A 16,865-nucleotide genomic window follows, 5' to 3' on the forward strand; every position below is an offset into this window, starting at 1 on the left:
GGGGGTTGCACCTGGGGAGGTTTAACCGCCCCTCGCTGTCCAGAGCCCCTTCCGCAGCGCGGTGGAACCTCTCGTTCACCCCCGACACGGACCGAAACCTGAGGAAGCCTCAGCAGCTCCCGCCACACCTGGCGGTTGTCACCCGTGCCCTGTCTTTGTTGCATGAGCAGCGCTGTGCTTCGTAGCCCTATTTCTTTTTGGTTTTTGTCGAGGCGCTAATAGGCTCAGTTAATAAAAAAGGGGGAAATTTCTTTCTCAGACACGCACGGATCTGCTTTTTGCCACAGGCAAAGCAGGGTAGAAGCAGAAGGTCTGGTCCCTGTGAACCGAGTGAAGTTTCCACGCTTTGTGGTGTTAAGTTCATAATCCTCCGATGTCCGTGGAAAGGAATGTGTTAGTGGAAATATTGTCACGGCTTGGTTATGAGGAAGTGTCTCCGTCTTACGTGTCTTAATGTAGAACCTGAAAAGAATGATCGGCCTGGAGCTGCTGTTTGGAAAGGAAAGAGCAAAAAAGGAGCCCACCTGTTAGAAGCTTTTTTGCCCACTATATAAATAATACCTTAAAGATAAGAACAAATAAAGAAGGGGATGGGAAACATAAGTCATGTGGCATCAGCATATCTAGATGAAACATGTGTATTTGTGCAAGGAAGTTATTTCCAGGTGTACCCACATCAGAGTTATTCTGGAAGTAGAAAGCTGTGACAATAGAAAGGATATTCTGGGTTTGTTGCTCAGCAAAGTGTAAGGACAGTTTTACTTGTCTCTGTCCCTTTGTGGGAGCAAGGGCCTGGCAGTCACGTAGTCCGGTGTCATCTTAAATTACAGGAATTGTTGATTGAAGAAACTAAGCGCAACACAGTCTTCTAACTTGTCCAGACTTTTAAAATTTATTTTATGCCTTTGTGTTTATAGTAGTTTGGTAATTCACAAGGAAAGCAGCAAAGATCAGCTTATATCTGTTTTTCAGGGAAAGCATATTTGTTTGTAAAAGGAGTCAAAAGAGTTTGTGAATGTTACAGTTCACTGACAGGGCTTTTTCTGAAGCTTTGAATCATGGACAAAGTAGTAATAAATCAGATGCTTGTAGTATTTTTTGGCAATGACAGCAGTAATTATCTGAATTTGAGATCCTGAGCCCAGTAGCTCTCAACAGTTTCTGAAAGATATAATCTGCTTTGAATATTATGGCATTTTTTAATAGATGCTACTGTGTAAAGTGAGTTTGGTTTAAAGTCGCCTGAAATAGTTATGTTATCCAGATTATGTTTGTAGGTACAAAATCAAATTGGATCTTATTTTTTGATTTATCTTTCTTACTTGGGATGCTACTGAAATTTGATGCTGAAATTATTGCTGTTGACAAGTCCTGGAAAACCTGCAAGAAATACAATAATAGGAACTGTTGATGTTTTAGGGCAACTTCAGAACCCATCAATTGAATGTTTCTCCACAGAAGGAGAAAACTGTCATTTTAGCTGGTCTGCTGACAATTGTGTACTGTCAGCTGTGATGCTGCTTGGTGTGTGAGAAAAAAATATGAAGCCTGTCTCAAACTGAAAGAGCCAGAACCCTTCTTATAGTGTAAGGTTTACAAATATTTAAAGCTTTTTCCCCATGTTTTCTATAATGGTCTGTGAAGTGTTCATCTGTGTGGTACTGGTGGATAACTTTTAAGACCTAGTAATTGTTTCTTCCTTTTGTAATCTGTATAATTCTCTGCTTTTAGACTGCAGTTTTTCAGATTGATTTGTCTAGCTTCCTCTTACTCTAGGAAGCAGAGGGCCACATTCCCTTTCATTTCACATTCCCTTTGCAAAGTAAATGCCTGGGTTTTGTGCCATATAGGATTCAGACTTGCCCTTAGAGCTTTCAGAATGCTGTTTGGGCTTGTTTCCCCATTCCAGATACTTCTTTCCATCTTCCTTCTGAAATTCTCACTCTTGTTTTTACTGGTGCAATTTGGGTATAGCTTCTTTCTGCTTTAACAGAGAAAGGAGCAAGTTGGTACCATTCCGTCTCTCCTACTTTTTAGAGGTATCTGTGTCCACCTTAGGTCTCAGAATTATTTTGTCTTTTGCTTAAAATTTGTTTGCTTTGTATAAAAATTAGTTCCAAGCTTCATAAGGAAGTAGTAATGAAAATGGTGGTATATGTGACCATGTATAATATTCCCTTTAAGTCATATGATTTTGAAAACATCTTTTTTTCTGAATGGTTGCATCTAAGAAGACAAATACTGAAAAGTAACACATTTTAAGTGTTCTTGTCCTGTCTCTTTTTTTACTGTTTTAGGAACAAATTCTCTCATAAGCGGAGGATGGGATACATCTTCCTGGGGCTTAAGTTCAAATACCGAACCACAGAATCAGCCAATATCACCAACAGCAATCACTAAGCCAGTGAGGAGGACGGTAGTAGATGAATCTGAAAACTTCTTCAGTGCCTTTCTCTCTCCGACGGATGTTCAGAGTATACAGAAAAATCCAGTGGTGTCCAAACCTCCAGCCAAATCACAGCGACCCAAAGAGGAGGTGAAGAGCACTTTAAAGGAGTCTCCACGCTCCAGTCAGGAGCTGGAATTACCAGTGACAACAGAAGCAGAAGTGAAGGATTCCTCTGTAGCTGGCCTAGGGGACTTGAAAAACCTTGATATTCCCAAGGAGAAATCAGAAGAGAATTCTGACCTTAAGTCAAACGCCAAGCACGAAGAAAGCACAAATGAAGCTACTGACAAGAAGGTGTCTGCTCTAAATTTGGAAGTACCTGAAGATGCCCTTAATGAAAAATCCAGCGTCGGAAGGGATGGAATGGGAGGCGCACCAGATAGTGCTTCGCAGCCTCTCAGTGCAAGTACAAAAGACGTGGGTTTGGAAACTAAGGAGCGAAAGACTGAGGACAGGCAAAGCAATACACCCTCACCTCCCATTAGCACTTTCTCCTCGGGGACATCCACAACCAGCGATATTGAAGTTCTGGACCACGAAAGTGTAATAAGTGAGAGTTCAGTAAGTTCAAGACAAGAAGCTGCAGATTCAAAATCCAGCCTTCATCTCATGCAAACATCATTTCAGCTTTTGTCTACATCTGCCTGTGCAGATTATAATCGTTTAGATGACTTTCAAAAAATGACCGAGAGCTGCTGCTCCTCTGATGCTTTTGAAAGAATTGATTCGTTTAGTGTACAGTCTTTAGATAGTAGAAGTGTAAGTGAAATAAATTCAGATGATGAGTTATCAGGCAGGGTTTCTGCTTCAGCATCTGTCGCTGTCAGTCCTTCTGCACCAAAGACAGAAATGGTTGATTCCCTGAAAAATAAATCTGAAAACTTGAATGACGCTCCTGTTTTACATGCTGAGGAAGCTGAGATGGAAGAGAGTGGGAGAAGTGCGACCCCTGTGAATTCTGAGCAGCCAGATGTTTTGGTTGCTACTGTGCAAACTGTCGAAGGAGAGGTTGTGAAAGAGGAGACTGAGCCACAGCAGGGTGCTGTTGAAAAAATGTTAGAAGAGGACCCTGAAAAGCAAGAGCTTAAACAGGTAACTGTAAAATTTTTTACAAACATGCCCTTTAATTACAAATGAAACTCCTGTCATTCTCCTTATATAGGTTTTAGCTTCTCCTTTTTTGAATGAATAAGTTCATGCTGAACTACCTTACCTATTAGAAAACTGTCCTTCATTTTCTGCCATGAGAGAATATTGGTAAAATTTCTGCTCAAGTAGTTTCAAGTTTCACCCAACCCATCTAGTTGCCATTATTATGAATTGTGAGTGGTGCTAGCAAACAGAGCTCTGGTAATCAAATGTGTTATTTTAATGTTTTTGTGTAGGGTTTGTTTGGTTTTTTCCGCCAAGAGTGAAGGAAATTCTTTGAAGTATTTTAATTATGGAACTACAAGGCTTTAGTATTTCAGCAATAATCAAGATAATATTTTGCAAGCAATTTCTTTCCACAGATGTACAAACTGTCAAAATTTGACTGTGTTCCAGGAGCATTACTCGTGTTCTTTGCGAATAGGTAGTGGAAATAAGTCCTTTTTACTGGACAAATTAATGTTTGTTTTCAGGAAAAATGGTCTTTACTTTTGAAAAGAAGATACACTAGGCTTTTTAGTGAAGAAGATAAGCATAGTTATGAATAGTGAAGAGATTAAAGCAATTTGCATGGCTAATTTAGATAGATGGAATGACTAGAAATGTGATGAAGTAGGATATTCAAGTAGATGGAAGGCTAAGCTGGAGCTTTGAAGCAGTGTGTTTTGTCTGGTTCTGCTAGTGGATTGTATATTCTATCTCTTTTCCCATTTCCTTTGTGCCTTCCTGTTCCTCTATTTTTGTTTTAAATTTCTGAGCTCCTTTGATATGTCTTTTTCTCTCTTTCTTTGTGTTTTGCTTTGCTCATGGTCTGTGTGCCTAATATGTGACATAAATGGGCCCTGCTCGTGGCTTTGCCTTGCTTATGGGAGTTTGTAAAACCCCAGTGTAATCTGATTTTTCTGTGTAAATTCATTAGGCAACTCCAAAACTGTGGACTGTTATCCACAAATTTCCCTAATTTAAATGGTTATACATTGTGGGAAATAGTGATAATGGACCACAGCAGATTTTGTCTTTCATCTGTCATATTGAGCTATGCTTAAAGGATTTATATCATTTGTTTATGTTTCTGTATTTTCATCTACATTTCTGTTACTCCTCTAAATTTAGTTTTTCGAAAGCTAGTGTTAAGCTCTTGACCCTCCTTGAAAGTTTTCTTCCCTCACCTGATGCTGTTTTTTTGCTTTGTGCTAACGTTTCACAGCTGAGAAGTTCCAGGGTAAATTATTCTGTGATTCTGTAAAGAGGGGTATAAGGAGCAGTGGGAGTAATGGGCAATGTTAGCTGTAGATTTATAGGCTATAAGATCTGTTTAAAAACTTCATTGATAATTAAATATAACTGTTGGTGATTTTGTTAAGGAACTTGGCTGAGCCACGTGTGTGTTTCTAGTAGGATTTCTGCACTTGTACAATACAGGTGTCTTGTGTTTAGGTATTGCTGAGTTCTAAATTTGGGTGTCAGAAACATGGTAAGCTGCACTGACTGTTACCTCAGATCCCTAAAAACATTGACTAGTTCAGCTTTAAATAGTGTTGGGAGGGAGTGGGGAGGGGGGGAAGGGGAAGCCTGCCCCCCTTGTGTTTTATTTATCCCATTCATCTGATCTTTATCTGTAAAAACATTGTCCAGATGATTGATTCATTAACTGAGAAACTGGAGAAGAGGGAAATACAGTTATTAAGTACTAGTAAAGAAAAGGCACGCCTGGAAGAAGCATTTGATAACCTAAAAGAGTAAGTACGAAAATATACACAGTAGTGGGTGTAACTGTAACTTTACTATAAGACAACCAGCAGACAACATTGTAAAAGAAGTAGCTTTACAACTAGATCAAAGGTTGCAAGGGATGTGCTTTGTTTGGGAAAGGTGGAAATAATGATTGCATGTGGTGTTTTTTTAAAAGCACGTTATTTCGTTGAAAAGAAGCTAGTGACAAATTTTTCAGTAAATAAGCAGTAGGAGTGACAAACATGTAGAGTCAGACTCGGTTATTAATGGAGATCCTTATTATAAGACTGGATTCAGCTATTGAGGGAGACTGACTTTTCTGATACAGATGGATGAACCTGATTTACTAAGTAATTTGTTGGCTAAAATGTAGGCAGTGACAGTGTGGCAGAAGGGCTGGTTCAGGGTAAAACCTGAATTCAGTTAAAATTAAAAGGAAAAAAAAAAAGAAAAGTTGGATTTACCTGTTTACTGATCAAATATCAAGTTTTAAAATATACAGATAATATGTGAAGGTATTATTTAATGACTAAACTGATCTTAACTTAAAAAATACATTTAATAATCTACCCTGTATATTATGCAGACTGTGCTTAATCAGAAAAAAACTTACGAAGGGGCAAAACATTTAAGCTGGATCAAGCATTTCATTTTCCTGTGTAAATTACTGAATTAATAAAGATATTTGATTAGTACTTCTAATATGAATATTTTTTTTTTTTTACTTCTGGTTAACGTGTAGAATAAAATAACATTAAAAAAGCCCAACAAAACAACGCCAAACTCACATTTTAAAAGTGTTTAAGACAGTCTATTGCAAACTGCTTGTAATGTCACATAACTGTGCAGCTGTTCTGAAATGTGACTTTTAAATGTAGTGAAATGTTCAGAATGAAAGAAGAGAGCAGTAGCCTTTCATCTCTTAAAGAGGAGTTTGCTCAGCGAATTGCGGATGCCGAGAAGAAGCTCCAGCTAGCCTGCAAAGAAAGAGATGCAGCTAAAAAGGTAATTTTGCTTTTTAGTGAAGTTAATGTTTATTATTTTAGAATGCAGTTACATTTCTTGAAATAAATTCACAAAAATTAAGCTAAGGAGAAGCACGAAACTGCCAGGTGCTATCTCCTGGTGTTAGTAACAAGCATAAGCTGATTGTAGCCTCCCAGGCTGCTCGTTATTTCCATGTGTTGACATGTGTATTCTTGCAGCAGTGTTGTGAACTAAGTTATGGAACTCATTTAAGTTATTTAGTGTGGTTTAGGGGAAAAAAAATGGTTTAAGTTTGGCTGTCATTTACCTTGTACCCATATATGCATTTGTTTTGGTGTGTGGGACTAGAATAGCCTGGGGATGTGAGGAAGTGACACACAGTGGGAATGGCTTCTTTAGAGGATTAACTGGTAGGAAAATTAAGGATTGATGACGGATTGGTTTGGAATGAGCAAAGAAGTCTGCAGCAACGGCGTTTATGGAGTTGTAATGTTCTTGACCTGATAACAAAGCATTATGTTTCACTAGTTTATTGCTAGTCTGCCAAAAGTAAACTTAAATCTGTAAGTAAGTGGAAAAAAACTGCATTGGCACAGTAGTAAATTGAAATAGAAAAATTATCTGATACCTGTGCATGAATATAACTGTTTTTACTATATCACAAAAGTATAGAAAGTGAAATGGAAGGAGGAGTTGGAACAAATTGTACAGCAAATTTGTGGAGTCTCTGTCCTTGGAGGTTTTTAAAACTTGCTGGAATAAGGCTCTGAGCAATCTGATTCAATGAGATTATCTCCAGAGTTCCTTACCAACCTCATCTGCTTTCAGAGAAAAGCCTTTTGAGAGGAGGGGGAGAAGAAAAAGGTGATCAATGTAACTTACTATGTGTTTTTCTCCTAAATATATTTTAATAAAAAGTCCTAAGTATTCTATCCTATTATTTAGGAAGTGAAGACTGTTAAAGAAGAATTGGCTACTAGACTAAATACCAATGAAACTGCTGAATTACTGAAAGAAAAAGAAGAACAAATCAAAGGATTGATGGAGGAAGGTGAGAAATCAAAATTTTTTTTGTAGTAAAAGTTTGTACGGTAATTTGAAATGTTCTCCCTTCACATGTAAGCCTTCTTTATATGAAAAAATACAGCATTTGAAGCCTGTTAGATGGTTGTGAACATTTGAACCATCTAGTTAACGGTAAAGAGCAACAGGAGGGATCAGTCACACACGGATGCCTAGAGGGATATTTTCTGCAGTACGCGTTAAGTGGTGCTGTGAGGTAAAACTAGCTCGCAGTACATTTCTCCGTTTTCCATTCAGTAGAAATCTAACTGGGGCTTTTCTACAGTGTGTCCCTTGCTCCTTTTTAATTTTGAAGTAAAACTTAGTTACTAAATGACAGGCCATTTTGATTCTCTTCCTGAAATGGTGAGCCATTCACTTTACTTCCAAAGCCTTTCACTGCTTCTAGTATCTCACTATAGCTTAGTGTAGAAAGGTCATCTCAGGATAAGGTACATCTAAAACTTAAGAACTTGCGTGAAAAAATTTAGGAGTAAGTATTTTAATGCATATTTCATTATTATTTTCACGGGGTTGAAGAGCAGGGAAAGGTGTGAATAGAGAAAGTTCATAGACTAACAGCGATATGCACTTCTGCACAGGAGAAAAGCTTTCCAAACAGCAGCTGCACAATTCCAACATCATTAAGAAATTAAGAGCCAAAGAAAAAGAGAGAGAAAATCTTAACACAAAACAGAACAAAAAGCTTAAGGAATTGGAAGAGGAGTTGCAGCATTTAAAGCAGGTGAGATATTTGGGATTTTGTTGTTCGTCTGTTCTTTTTTAAAAAGCTATATATATATTTATATATTAGCTAACCCTAACCCATACTACCCCAACGCTGGGATGTGATTTCTGTGTTCCCAGACCACTTTAAAACTGTGCTCAGGTATCTTCCCAGCTGGTTGTTTGTGCTCGCGCTGCTGGTGGTCAGGTGGGCTGACAAATTCTGAACACTAAATTCTAGTTGGAAAACCTGTACCATCAAAATTTGGACAGTTTTGTTTGCTCTGCGATTTGAATCAAGACCTTAAAAGCAGCAGACCCAATACAAAGAACTATGTGAAACTGGTGAAGAGCAGAGCCCCTTCCTCTGGGGAAGATAGGGGAGCAAAACCTTAGTCATTTTGTGTCACTTCATCCTGAATTGATTGCCACAGTTGTCACTGCCCTTATATGGCGTTGTTGGGGTTAGTCTCATGCTTCTTGTTTGCACTCTTACAGGTGCTTGATGGCAAGGAAGACCTTGAGAAGCAGCACCGAGACAGTATTAAACAACTGAACAGTGTTGTAGAGCGACAAGAAAAGGATCTCGCTAAACTTCAGGCAGAGGTGGAGGATCTTGAAGAACGGAACCGAAGTGTCCAGGCAGCACTTGACAGCGCGTACAAGTATGTGGAAGTTTGTCAGTCATAGAATCATAGAACCATTTTGGTTGGAAGGGACCTTCATGGTCATAGAGTCCAACCTTTGTCCTAGTCCTGTCAACACTGCTAAACCATGTCCCTCGGCACAACATCTACCCAGCTCATAAACACCTCCAGGGATGGCGGCTCAACCCCCTCCCTGGGCAGCCTGTTCCAGTGCCCGACAGCCCTCTCTGTAAAGAAATTCTTCCTGATATCCAACCTGAACCTCCCCTGGCGCAACTGAAGGCCATTTCCCCTTGTCCTGTCAGTCTCCTATCATCTTATGTTCAGCTTCTCTGTCTATTTCTTGTGCCATGATTGTGAAATGTTCATATCTAATGAAGTTATTCACAAAGTCAATGCAAACACCTTTTTTTTTTAATTATTATTTTTTCCTCTCTCCAGGGAACTTGCAGATCTTCATAAAGCTAATGCTACAAAGGACAGTGAGGCACAAGAAGCAGCCCTAAGTCGGGAAATGAAGGCAAAGGAAGAGCTTGGCTTAGCTCTGGAGAAGGCCCAGGGTGAGGCTCGGCAGCAACAAGAAGCTTTGGCAATTCAGGTGGGTCTTAAATGCAACAAATAAAACTTTCTCACTGAACAAATGAATGTAATCGAATGCTGCGTGCATCTGATGGAATGAACCAGATGCAGTATAAGGCATTTTTGTGTGCTTAGCCAGTAGCCAGTAAATTTCTTTCCTGTGAACTTGTCTTTAGTTGAGATAAGCTTTAAAATATCATTTTTATCTAAAAATATTTTAATTTTACTTGTGTAAACAAAATTACTTTGACAGGCTCTGTGTTAAGTTTGTAGTGCTCTTACGATGATGCAAAGTCAAGAAATTTAGCTTGATAAAATCTTTAGAGATAGATAAATCAATGTAACTGTAAGCATGTGTGCAGAACTTAAGCCTTTAACTTGTAAACAGGAATACTTTGTCTAACTCTTAAAAATGGTGTAGGCCTGCAGCAATGAATAGGTGGTACTACAATTTTTGACAAGAAATTAGTGACAATATCTTGTTTATTTAGGTGGCAGACCTGAGGCTAGCTCTGCAACGTGCGGAACAGCAGGCAGCAAGAAAAGAAGACTATTTACGCCAGGAAATCGGTGAACTACAAGAGGTGCTACAGCAAATAGCTGATGCCCACTCGCATCTGCAAGGAGGGCTTCTGAAAATGAAATGCTAGTGTGACATTAATAGCATGAAAAAGAGGCTTGGTTACATGAACTAGTATTTGTCCTGTGTAGAACAGCAACAAAAAAATATTAAAGGAAATGCTTTTTTAATCACATGTTGAAAACAAAATCATGATTCTTATGATGCCTTTTAAATGTAGCTTCTAAGCCCTAACATTCTGTGATGCTCTGATTTTAGTACAGGACAAGGTACAGCCATTAAGTTTGCAGTAGTCCCCTAATATTGCTAGCAAATATGTTTTAGGTTACGCTTTAGCTGCTTCCTAAGTTTATAATGTCCGAAGATGGATTGTTGCCAAAACATTTCAAGTGATGTCCAGAGGACTCTTGAAATGTAAATTTCAGGGCTGTTGCTCTGTTATGTATCTACAAACGTTAGGCCTTTCTTGAAATTTCACACTTTGCTGTGAGTCTCAACCTACAAATTTTAGGATGTAAAGCAGCTGCTACATGTTGAGCTGAATTCTAGATTAATGATTTTCTCCATCATATGATTTTAAAGCTTAATTACGTTTAATTTGTGATTTCAGAGACTCCAAGAAGCAGAGAGCCGGAACCAAGAATTGAGTCAAAGCGTTACATCTGCTACACGGCCACTTCTCCGGCAGATAGAAAATCTGCAAGCCACACTGGGAGCACAAACTTCTGCATGGGAAAAATTGGAAAAGAACCTGTCTGACAGACTTGGTGAGATGCTTTTACTGACCTGTGAGACTCTTGATGGAGATGCGGGATGGCCGAAGCTAAATGTAAAGGGCTTGACACTTGCCCAGAAGGGATCAGGAGAGAAAAGCACAAAATGCTTTCTTGTAAGGAAATGGTGTGTGGGGTACTCTGTCGAGGTTCTTGGAGGGGGTAATTCACTGATTATCTTGAAAATGTGGTGTAACATAGGATTGTAAGATAGAGGTGTTAAGGTGTATGTGTCCTGACAGCAGCCAAAGGAAGGACGGACGCTGAAATGCTGAAAGCTTACCAGTGTTTTTCAGTTGTCAGGTCTGGTGCTTAGATTCCATATTGTAAAGGTTGGAATCGTTTACTTACTTAATTGCATAGGTTACAAAACATATTTATTGATACAGTAGTAATCTGTTATTGTTAATGAAAATTGCATAAAATGCCAAAAAGTGGACCCAGAGAAATAATTTCCTTCCTGGGAGCAATTTGTGATTGCATATTGTGTTCTGAAAGAGCATGAAGTAAAGAAATTTTTTTTAAAAAAAGAAAAAACAGTTGCATATAAAAAAAATCTCAAATTCCATTTTGCTAGATAAATAAATGGCCCACATTATATAAGTTTAATAAAAAAATTGAATCCTGTGGTTTTCTTTACTTGATATTAGGTGAGTCTCAAACTCTTCTAGCAGCAGCTGCTGAGAGAGAACGGGCTGCTACAGAAGAACTTCTTTCTAATAAAATTCAGATGTCTTCTACTGAATCTCAGAATAGTCTTCTTAGGCAAGAAAATACACGCCTTCAGGCACAGCTAGAAGTGGAGAGAAGCAAACTGAAGAAAATGGAAAATGAAAACAGTAGGTGAGTTGCATTTTTCATTAACAGTGTCTCTTTAAAATCAGAGTGAAGTGAGGTGAGGTATCTCTTGCATAACTACCTGCAGCCAATCTCCTTTTGCAAGCCGGAAGAGTTGATCCTTTTGAGCACTGATACAGCTATGCAAAATGACAGCTATTGATAAAGTTGCTCAGGATGTTAGGGAGATTTTGTTTCATGCTAAAGATTCTCTAAAGTATGTTGCTTTCATGCCTTGAGGCTCTATTTGTTTTCAAAGTATCTGAACCTAAAGTAAACGCAGAATGCTGCTGTACTGCTGTTCTCTGACTTTCTTTCCTCAATGTAGGTATGAGGTTGAACTAGAGGGACTCAAAGATGAGTATGCAAAAACCTTGGAAGATGCAAAGAAAGAAAAGGTATTACCTGCTTCAGCTTTAAGCTATGTTACTGTTGAAGTCTGAGCTAGCAGGACTTGAACAAGCTGTATTTATTTTTACAGACGCTACTAGCTACTCAGTTAGAAATGGAGAAGATGAAAGTTGAACAGGAAAGAAAGAAGGCAATTTTTGTGCAAGAAGCAGCAAAGGAGAAGGTACCAAAGCATAACATTTCTGTTCAATCTTACTGATGCTATTATTTTAGTAGATATCTGGAACCCGAAACTGTTGTAAGCAGCAAAGTGGACTTAGAGCAGTACAGTGTGTTCTTTCTCTTCTGAAGCTGCTTGTTTTCTTTGCTTAGACTGCTAACGTTGCTTCCACTGAATTCCTGTTCCCCGTTTCACGTGACTACTTGTAACGTACCATGTGCGCTCCAGCTGAAGTCACACAACACTCCTCAGTAGTCAGTTGTCAGCTTTGTTACTGCTAATTAGCAGTTAATACTCAAGCAAAAGCGTTTCTATTACTGATTTCTTACCATCTCCAGTTCTAAAGATCTAAGTGCTTTTTCCTACGGAGTCTAGCACACTTTCTGATGCTGCCTGTAAAAAGAGGCTAGGCTGTTTGGAAGATCTGTCAGTATGGTTTTAGCATATGAGAAATCTCAGAATTCAATCTGTATTAACATGCATTCTAAAAGGAGACATAATTCTAGGTTTAGGATATTCTTCCTGTGCTACATTTGGGCATACGAAACTTCAATCTGCACACTATATTAAAAAAAAGTATTAACGTGCATTCTAAAAGGAGACATAATTCTAGGTTTAGGATATTCTTCCTGTGCTACATTTGGGCATACGAAACTGCCTCTGAATCTTCCTTGGCTACTTGACATTGTTTTGGTATAATTTGCAACTTTGGTATAATTTGCAACTTCTGTCTTCATTTCCTGAAAAGTCTGAGGATTTGATTATACACTTCAAGTGTTAGTAGGACGTTGTTTGGTCTTTCGAATATTTTAGGGCTCAGGGAAGGGGAAAGGTCTGTCATATTTGTTGTGTAGTTGGTGGTGGAAGAGGGCAGTCTATTCTTAACAGAATCTGTCTTTCACCCTCTTGTAAACTTTTTTCTTTATCTAATGATGTCATGTGTGGCCTGTGCTTTTTGTTATTTTTTTTTTAAGGATCGGAAGTCATTTACGGTTGAAACTGTTTCAAGTACTCCAACTATGTCACGCTCTAGTTCCATAAGTGGAGTTGACATGGCAGGTCTTCAGACGTCTTTCCTCTCACAGGTATCATCATATAGCAGTTATAATGGCTTTTTTTCTTTTCTCTTTTGACAGACTGCTTTCTTTTTTTTTCTCTTCAAGAAGTTTTATTAATGTAGCAAACAGCTCTTGAAAAGAGTATATTTGCCTTGGAGGTAATTCCTATGCAGAAACTTCAGAAACCTACGTACAAGAAGTCTGATTGTAAAGGATCTGTGAAAGATGGTGTGAAACTACCATTTTTATTGCAGGCTAATATATACATGTATTGGTGCTGAGTTTACATGTCTCATCTTGTCTAGAAGAACTGAATAACACTAGTAGGAAGCAGATTAGTACATTTGTACTAGCAATCCTGGTTTAGGGCATGACCCTGCTCCCTGGGAAGTATCACTGACTGTGGTCTGTGTGAACTCTGCTGCTTTTTTTGGTTATGGGATGCCCAAGTGGAATGACAGTTGTGTAGGTGACGTGAGAACTTGCCAGTGAGGAGCTAGACCGCGTTGACCCTGTTCACCTTAAACTTTTGTTTTAAAAACAAACTTTAGGCATTGAAACGCTTGCCCAAAACCAGTATAATTTAAAATTAAATAGGACTTTGGGGGAGGGAAGATTCCAAAGGGTTGCAATTCTTTGTCTACTTTTAAGCTTCTCTAACTTTTTTTTTTTTTTTATTTTTGGTAGGATGATCCTCATGATCACTCATTTGGGCCAATAGCTACCAGTGGGAGCAACCTTTACGATGCTATAAGGATGGGAGCAGGTTCAAGTATAATTGAAAACCTTCAATCACAGCTAAAACTAAGAGAAGGAGAGATTTCACATCTACAGGTACTGCAGTTCATCTTATATAACCAAGCACAACATATATATGTATATATATAAAAATGCCAATGCAATCAATATTATATTTAAATTTTGTGCAATCGTTTTATACTCAGAAAGGTTGGTCCTTCTCCTCACAGCAGAACACGTTCACTCTCGCCCTGTCTTGTTGGTAGCACGATAGAAAAAATAGGGAAGAGCAAAAGAAGGATTTATTGCTTCCTTTTTTGTTTTGGCAAGGACCTGTCCAGAAAACCAAACTTTTCTATCTGAAAAAGAAAAATAACCCATAACACCACCAATCAGATTTGAGAAGAAAGTGGGAGTGCTTCCAGGGAGTGCTGTTTCATAGCCTGGCTTAAGAAAAAGCCTTAATTACTGTATCCAAATATTCTTATGCATGGTTTTATAAATACAGTAAATACTTTCCTCCTACTAATTGTTAAAAATGTTTACCTTAGCTGGAAATTGGAAACCTTGAGAAAACTCGATCAATAATGGCAGAAGAACTGGTTAAATTAACAAATCAAAACGATGAACTTGAAGAAAAAGTGAGGGAAGTACCAAAATTACGGGCCCAGTTAAAGGTAAGTGTATTCCTGTTGTAAATCTGATTTAGAGTTGACATATTTGGGTATTTTTTGGAATACGCCTATCAATTCAGGATTATAATAAAATCTGCCCCTAACCATAAATGACGGGGGAGCCCAGGTTTTGGGGGTTTGGTGGGGTTTGTTTGTTGTTGTTTTGGTTTTTTGGTGTTTTTTTTTAATAGTAGAACCTGAAAATGCCCACTCTGTGACTTGGTAGTCACTTCAAAATGCAGTCACTAGAAACGTGCACAGCGTGTAAGATTGCCTGCGAAATCAGGGAGAGAATGGTTTTTGTTTCTCTCATTGAAGACACTTGTCTGGAAGCAGTCTGTGTAGAGGAGGGGGTGTTTTGGTAAATAGCATGGATTTATGTGAGTTTCATGCAGAAGCAACACCGATACAGGTAACCAGACAAATATTTTAATCTTCTGAATGTTTAAGAACTTGAAATATTAGAAAGAGTTTGGGAGTAATTTTGGAAATGATCATTGTTCTTCAAATGCAGAATGTTAAATTTCCCAAGGAAGCATTCCACAAACTGTGGTCATTCCTGCAGTAAAACTTGGTGCAGTTGGCTAACTGTTGTTTTGGGGTTTTTTTTTAATGCTTGTAGCAGTTGAACTTGAAGGTGTGTCAGTATATCCTTCAAAGCCAGTAGTCAAAGATCCTTGTAGTCAAGGATCTTCCTTTTACATTTAGCGTATAAATCTAGCAATATGCAGAGAGACAAAGCGTAAGGTAGTTTATTTAAGAGTTTACAGTGTGCTTCGTTGTAAAGTAATTAAACTTTAATAAAATAGTGTTACACTTATTTTCCGTGTAACAAACTATATGTCCTCGTAGGATTTGGATCAAAGATACAACACCATTCTTCAGATGTATGGAGAGAAAGCCGAGGAAGCTGAAGAACTCCGACTGGATCTTGAAGATGTGAAAAACATGTACAAGACTCAGATAGATGAACTTCTAAAACAAAGACAGAATTAACTTCTGCTGGAACTCTTAATGTTATATGATAACAGACTGTAAAGATAATGGTTTATGTAAATGCTGAACTTATATGTCTTGTAAAGAAAAAACCCTGTACTATAGAAAATGTGACTATATAATAGAGTTCATACATTGACAAAAAAATCAATGCTTTAAGTGTCTTGTACTGTCTGCAGTTAAATTATTTGTGCAATATTTAATTTTTTTTTCAGTCATCCCTTTATTTAAGTTTTTGCTTAACGATGGACCATTTTACTTGTAAGCAGTAGCAGAGATTATGATTGTTACCTCGTGAGACACACTGGAAGACATGAGTTGTGCTAAAGCAGCCTTTGATTCATAAACTCTTTTTACCTGTCCAAATGACATTACAAGTCTTTCTTAAGTGTTCTTAATATATATTGAGTTTTTCTAAAATCTCATCAGTAAATTTTTAATAACCAAATAGCAGTGGCTTGCTATCTGAAGCATAATGGCTATTTTTTATGACAGGAAAATCTCATATATTTGTACTTGCAACATCTGAACATGTTAGGATGATAATTCTCTATGCTTAGACAAGTTGGATTAGTCTATTTTACACCAAGTCCTCTAAGCAGAATGTGAGACTCAGATGAAATTGTATAAATTACAGCATAATCCTGTGTACTGCTTGTGTTGTCTCATGACCTGTGTAGAGACAGCAGCTCTGCTTGTCATTTGAAATGTGTTTAACTTTTAACACTAGAAATCTGAACTATTCAATATTTGTTCTAGATTTGGATGCTGATTTTTTTTTAACCGCAGCTAAAACAGTTCAGAAGAATGCAGGAAAATTATATATTTTTTTTCTTTTTAAATAATTACTGCTGCTCTCATGGTTCCTTGTATAGAAGTAGCGAAGTTCAGACTTTTTGAAAACTTGTCCTGTGACTTAATATAGTTTTCAGGCAAGTCTCTAGTGGCTGCAAAGTATTTCTCATGCCATTCCTTAAGCGAGATATTGGTCAAATAGTATCCACGTGGCTTGAAGTTTAGCTGCATTTTTGGTAATGCCAGAGGAAATGTTGGAATTGGACCCCTGGGAATGCTGAGAATCAGGGGAAGAAGCTCGTGTCTTCCTCTCTGCATTCCAGACAGTGACTGTTTTGCTACATGTCAGAACTGTTACTCGTGTGAAATACTCAGCAGTTCAAATTCTTTGCTTATCATACCCTTGCCTCTGTCTTCTTCACATCCCTGCGAGTTGTAATTTGTGTTGGAGAACTCTGTTCCTACTTGTGTATTCCGTGGCTGGAGAGAGACAAAGGATATGAATGATGG

At 38.1% G+C, this 16,865-nt stretch overlaps 1 protein-coding gene across 1 annotated transcript; it reads left to right on the forward strand.

Annotated features, from left to right (window-relative positions):
* Positions 1-2,297: 2,297 nt before the first annotated feature.
* On the forward strand, positions 2,298-15,763 carry TMF1 (TATA element modulatory factor 1; the record flags this gene model as incomplete). The annotated part of the gene is made up of 16 exons (XM_009875886.1): positions 2,298-3,541; positions 5,234-5,337; positions 6,211-6,337; positions 7,265-7,370; positions 7,984-8,126; positions 8,606-8,772; positions 9,196-9,352; positions 9,825-9,917; positions 10,524-10,680; positions 11,337-11,529; positions 11,852-11,921; positions 12,005-12,097; positions 13,069-13,179; positions 13,840-13,986; positions 14,442-14,567; positions 15,417-15,763. Coding segments are annotated over 16 exons (3,182 nt in total), but the record flags the coding sequence as incomplete, so codon positions are not given.
* Between the last annotated feature and the right edge of the window lie 1,102 nt (positions 15,764-16,865).

Source organism: Apaloderma vittatum, unplaced genomic scaffold, assembly GCF_000703405.1.
Source record: "Apaloderma vittatum isolate BGI_N311 unplaced genomic scaffold, ASM70340v1 scaffold7009, whole genome shotgun sequence".
Taxonomy (NCBI): domain Eukaryota; kingdom Metazoa; phylum Chordata; class Aves; order Trogoniformes; family Trogonidae; genus Apaloderma; species Apaloderma vittatum.